This window comes from Limulus polyphemus, unplaced genomic scaffold, assembly GCF_000517525.1.
Source record: "Limulus polyphemus unplaced genomic scaffold, Limulus_polyphemus-2.1.2 Scaffold434, whole genome shotgun sequence".
Classification (NCBI taxonomy): Eukaryota; Metazoa; Arthropoda; class Merostomata; order Xiphosura; family Limulidae; genus Limulus; species Limulus polyphemus.
In genome coordinates this window covers 33298-39870 of record NW_013666044.1, presented here as the reverse complement: position 1 = coordinate 39870, position 6573 = coordinate 33298, and the positions used below count along the sequence as shown (strand labels likewise).

Here is a 6573-nt window from a genome sequence, read left to right as displayed (position 1 = left end):
GTAGTAATCTGATGGTGCCATATCTGGAGAATATGGTGGGTGGGGGAGAACTTCCCAACCCAACTCCATAATCTTGTGTTGTGACAAATGGGTCACATGTGGACGTGCATTGTTGTAGAAAAGAACACCTTTCCGATTAATGAGTGAAGGGTGTTTCTGATGAAGGGCTTGATTTAAACATCCCAGTTGCTAGTTATAGATCTCTGCACTGATAGTTCACTGTAGATTGAGGAGTTCAAAATGAATTACTCCTTTGATGTCCCACCAGATGCAAAGCATCACTTTCTGCAGATGGAGTCCAGGTTTTGGGATCAGAAGTGGTTTTTGTCAAGGACTGAGCCATTGTTTTTGGCATTTAATATTTGCATAGAGAATCCATTTTTCATCACAGGTGACAATTCTGTCCAAAAATGGTTCACACACATTATGCGGCAGAAGAGACGAAGCAACGTTCACGCGTTGGAAATGATGATCATCTGAAAGTTTGTGAGGCACCCAAACACCTGCTTTATGGAGTTTTCCCTTAATTATTGGATATTCATGTATTGTTTCATGACAGACATGCAATTTCAGGCACATTTCATGAGTGTGTTGCCTAGAGTTAGACTCAACAAGCGTCTTCAGAGCATCAATGTCAATTCGAATATGTCAGCTCCTGCCATCACAGTTTTGAGGCTAAAGTCACCTGAACGAAATTTGCTGAACCATCGTTGACACTTACGAATGTTCAAAACATTTTCATAAACTTCTTTGATATTCTTTGTGGCTACAGAGGCGTTGCTTCCCCTCTTGTATTCAAACAGAATTACATGCCGAATGCACGTCTCATCGTGTGCCATAACTATAAGGGATTTGAGTATATTAAACTTTACACATTATATAGGCTACACTAAAGTGATGTTTAAGTGGTTCATTTAACTTTTATATGTGATGTACTTTTTGTTTGGGGGGGGTCATGAAAGTGTTCCAAAATGTAGCATTAATTTCTTCATGACCTAATATGACTAATTTGCACCCTATCACAAACTTTGTTTTATGGCTCTAAAGTCTTTTTTCCTCATCTAATTGGAAGGGGTAATATGTTTTTGCCCCCATAAATTGGAACCCTTCTTATATTTTAGTATGCAATAAATATGACTCCCTTAATATAGTTTATATATTTTCACCTCCATGAAAGGGGAAGTCTCCAGCATATTTTCACATGTAGTAGAGATTCCCTTTGACATACAATGATGTTTTTCCTCCATGACAGAAACCTCTAACATATTTTGACATTTTGCCCCCAGTACTTCATTGGCTTATGCTCACTTTTTTTTGTTTGTTTTCTATGATGCAATTGTCCTTAAAGCATTACATTATAACTGCATACATAAACACAACCACACCTGGATCAACTTGAGTGTACAAGTTCCTCATTCATAAAAGCCATTTTCCATCAGTAGAACAGTGTATACAAAAATAAAAATATTCATTGTTCAAGCCAACCTAAATGGGCTGGTTATTTTAGGTGAGAATCTTTTAATATAATAACAAATACTTTTACCCTCCTGTTTTCCTGCAATATGCTTCCATCTTCCTCGTATCTCTCGCAGCTTGGTAACCCATCACCTGTGGTTCTCCGTACAGGCCAACATCCACATACATTTGGCCACTGTCCTGCTGGGGGTGAACCATACCCGGGTCAGCGTGAAGCAAGAAAGGACAAAGCCATATAGGATAAATCTAAATGAGAAAATAGATGGCTGGTATTAAATTCACTCTAACCATGATCAGTAAGTTCAGAAATGATGAAAAATGTCATTGCTTGCATCCACACTAGAGCTCATTTCTCACCTATATACATTAGTTAGATAGACAATTAAATTTTATTTAGGTTTTAGTTTTATATTTTAATTCATTATGTGTTAGTTATGTTTTAAAATGCATAATAGAAAGGTTTTACAATTGTTTTTAAATACAAGTCAAACTGCCTCAGTTTATCAGACTCGGTGTAGTAGATAAATGTTCTGACAGCAGCTAAAGTGTCGGGATAAGTAATAATGCTAAAGGATAAGAAAGGAAAATAAAACATCAAAAAATACACATTTTATGAAAAAGTAAAAACTTGCAATTAAGAATATAAATTAAGAAGATTTTCAAGATTATTTGACACAAAAATTAAAAAGTATGTAAATTTTTTCTATTCTTGATTTTGAACATTTCACTGCACAATATGTTAATGATAATATTTGAAATATTCAGAGCCTGAGTGCAAAAAACTATAATACAAAAATGGCAAATCTTTAATTAACACAATCTCATTCTTTGTGTACAAAATACTTGTAATCTTTAACAAAATCTTACCAACTGTTGTGAAAATATATTAAGAAAGCTCAGAGTCATTGTGAGTATTGTTGAACAAGAGAAGTAGCCAAATGGGTTCAACCCTGTAACCATAAGGTTAATGAAATTAATGCATTATAACTTATTATGATATTCATAAATTATACTGAATTAAATATTGGACATAAGTGGTTGTTTATTGAATGATTTTGAAGTAACAAACTAGTGGAAAGGCAACTAGTCAACACCACTGCCAATTCCAGGTTACTTTAATTAAATAGTGGGATTTGACTGTCACTCTTATAATGCACCAACAGCTCAAAAGAGCAGAGTGATTTTTTTGTAGGTGGTAACAGGTCATGACCACAGATCCACAATTCAGCATGCTAACCAATGGCCGCATTCGCTGGGACTTGGATATAAAGTTCTCCATTTTGTTTTTAAAGAAATTACACTATCAGAAAAAAATTTAGTATCCATTAATAGTGAATCACACCACCATTTTGTTGTTTCAATATTATTTCTCAATTTTTGTACAATGAAAACACTTATTGTAAAGCTAATAACTGTCTGCAAAATTTAGCTGAGTAGTAATTTCCTTTCTGTTGTATTATAAATAACATTTATAGAAATAAGGCACGACTTGATCATAATTAGCTATATTTTACTGAAAGAAAATTATTATTTTGCATTAAAATGTGGCTTAGAAAATAAATATAAATCAACAGAAACTATAAGTGCATTATAAAAATTTAAAATTCAGTAACAAATAATAATATCAACTTCTCAGTATCTATCTGTAGTGAAAGAAATTTACTTCATTCTCTTTTCTGAAAACATGTGGTGCTACGAAATGAATTTTTCAATAAAATGCTGTAATTTATTAAGGTGTGCTCTTATGAATATAAAGAAGATGGATTTAGGAATCCAGTTCACATGTACAAAATTGATGTTTTATAAAATATTCTAGCAATTAAATTACACCATCAGTTGGGTTATCTTTCTGCTAAAATATTACAGTTAAAGTATTACATAATTTAGTTTGACCTTTTACAAACTTACATGGACGATTTATCTAACTTTCTTTGTGTATTTTGTTTTTTTCAAGTAAACTCTTTTCTTGGGAAAATATTATTTCTACATAATTGGAAAGTAGGCAGTTTTAGCTAACAACCATTTAAAAAACTATAATTAAAAATAAAATGCCAGCACAATTTTCACCTGTCAAATATCCTCTATTAATAATAATAAAAAAAGGTACTAAAGGAGTACATTCTGCATGTATTGCTTTAGTACAAGAAGTCTTCACCTTAACTGTGTCATGCAACACACCAATTGCTTCCTTTAGACTGTTCAGAGGGATCATCAAGTCTTGGATAAACTGATGCTCCTCATACAATTTCCGAATGGTTTCTCCTTGGGTCAGCTTTAGCAGAGACACCTTTGGAGGCATCAACCAGCCAAGAAAGTAACGGAAAAGTTGGTTGTTTCCAAATGGGATTATGTACTAAAGAAAGAAAAAATAAATAAATTTTTAATATAACTAAATATTCTTTTCATTCTCTGTAATAACAGATACTTTTGGATTTAAAACATTCTAAAATTACAACTTCATAATTCTAAGTGTTTCATCCAAGATACTAACAACCTTTATTAAAAAAAAATTTCATAAGCAGAAATGTTATGTGAAAGTATAACAGCAAATATAAAATTCTTATATTAGGGATTTCTTTGAACAAATTATTACCTATAAATTATAATCTAATTATAAATAGTTTGAAGAAGAAATTCCAAATGCAAGGAAATAATTCATGCAATGATAAATGTTTCATAAACTAGGCTAAATAACAATATTTCTTAGCAGAATAGTGTTGTGAAATACAATTTTAAGAAGTAAAACTAGAGATCAACTATATAATAATAACTGTTACTATTTCCTCTAGCTTAAATATAACATACTGCATTACTTAAGATACTACAAATATTGTAGGAAAAAACAAAAACACATTAAGATTTGTATAAGTTTAATCTGAATGTCGATGGAAGTTTTAGCAATTGTAGAAATTAAATGTTAAGCAGATTAAAATTTACTGTTTAAACAAGTACCTAACACATAGGGTAGAAGGGGAACATGCCCCAATCCTTTTTCTAATTAGTGTGCAAACACTATTATCAACAATTATGCTTTTTCTCTTGCCATGCCCCTCACTTTCAAACAAAGTTAGGCATTCACATTCAAGTGGTCTGTGAACTTAAAGCCTCACAAAGGATATTTTTTTTGGTTATTGGTTATTTTTGCTTTATAATACTACAACCTGTAGAGAAAGTATTTTATATGTCATCATTATTATTCAATACTGTAAGTATTGTTCTGTTTATTATTAAATATTTAATTTATATAGGTGAGCTAGAGAGTAATGGAAAAAATAACTATTTCTGATGGCAACAACCACCCCTTGTTCATGTTCTTTAGTAATTCAAGTGGGTAACCTAATTGCTGAACACAAAATATATTTCAACAGTTACAAGGAAAACAACTTTCACATTAGTTTTGCCCTGTATTATACTCAAACAATGTCCTAGCACAACTGGTGTTTCACGCTTGTGAGGAGTTTTAAAAACTAGCCAAATTTAGAGTGAAAAATGTCATCCTAGCCACTCGCTACACAAGAGATTAAGTTGTGTGTATTGGGCCCTTAAAACATAGAATTTTTCTAACTCTGAAAGCTATACTGATAAGAAACAGAATAGTAAAATTCTAAAGTTAAAACATTTGTAAGGGATACTACATACACAGTAGTTATCAGGTTTATATAATATTAAATATACTTTACTGTACAGTTAATCTTTTGTACTAAAAATTGTTTGATTGAATCACTTATTTATAATTTAAGTATTAATGGAGTATTTTATGACTGACAAATATTTTGAAAAATGTATGAATATTTTACAATAAATAGTTATTCGGTTTAATTTAGAGTAGTACTCAATGTTTCTTAGTGGCAAACAATTTCAAGTACTTTGGTATAACTTCTTCTTGTAATATGTTCAATATTCATGATGTCACAGGGATTTGTATTTTGACTCACAAGCATCTTTAAACATTTACCATTAAAGATAGTCATTTATTTGAACTAATACACAGTAAAATATGAACAGGACACTATAACAGCAATATTAAACTTAAGTAACACAAGGAACCATTTTAATTTCAAATTTATTTGCAGACCCCCAAACCTATTGGTATTTTTGTTTTGAAAAAAAAAAAAGATACCACGTACATGAAAAGCTGTATTCTAAAATTAAATACAAGTTTTAATTTTATAAAAATATTTTTTAATCTATAAATCACATTTTTAAAAAATATTTTTAGGACATTTTAGACATGACTGGTGAGCCCCAGTTTGAGAAACCTGAGCTATAAAATCTGAAACATGTTCTACAGTGTGCAATTAAATATACAGCCTGGTTATTGCTATCAAACCAGCCACCAGGGAGTGTTGTTCAAATGCTATTATGCTTGCAAAGATAGGGATTTGGTTATCTTAATAACATAAGGTATTCAGTTTGGCTTCAAACTTATAGAAAAACTTAATTATAAAACCAATAATTTGACCACAAACTGTACAATTTAACCACCAATTAAATTTACAGTGTATTAGTGGAACTCATCTGAATGTCTGAGGTACGCTTGCAAATTAGTAGCTATTATTTATTAGAAGTAATAAAAAGTTTATAGTGTTTAGGAAAGTATTATCTGATGTTTCAAATCAATGATAAATAAGTTATCTGTTTACCTGTAGTTGCCAAAATAGGCTTCTTGTGTGTCGATGGAAGTAGTCTTGAAGAGGAATGTACTCTTCACTGGGGCCCTTTCTCAGGAATGTTTCCACATGCTTGTAGAACCAAGGCTTGTAGTAATGTCCTATCTTGTTTATCTGTGAAACCAAAACTATCAGTTTAGCCTATCATATATTATTTCATTCAAAACAGTCACAATTCTAGATTTCATACTAAATAATTTAACCATTACATATTTTGAAAATGAAAACAAAAACATTACTTTCATTATTTCTAATATTAAAATATTGTCTAGTTGTAGATAAATTAGGTAATCACTACAAATAATTCTAATTATGATAAAAATGAAGAAAAAAAAGTCTTTGCATGTATCCTATTTAACATTTCTTATATTCAGGATCAGTAAGTAGGTATATATATATATATATATATATATATATATATATATAC

The 6573-nt window shown here is 30.8% G+C and overlaps 1 protein-coding gene across 2 annotated transcripts in view; it reads right to left on the bottom strand.

The window, feature by feature from the left end:
• Positions 1 to 6573, bottom strand: part of LOC106458241 (delta(24)-sterol reductase-like) — a 19104-nt gene that overhangs the window by 2629 nt on the left and 9902 nt on the right. For both annotated transcript variants that reach the window (XM_013917717.2, XM_022384383.1), the window contains 3 exons: positions 6120 to 6260; positions 3632 to 3829; positions 1544 to 1722 (listed from right to left, as the gene is read on the bottom strand). In XM_013917717.2, the coding sequence (XP_013773171.1) occupies positions 1544 to 1722; positions 3632 to 3829; positions 6120 to 6260 (518 nt within the window). The remainder of the gene's footprint in view (positions 1 to 1543; positions 1723 to 3631; positions 3830 to 6119; positions 6261 to 6573) is intronic.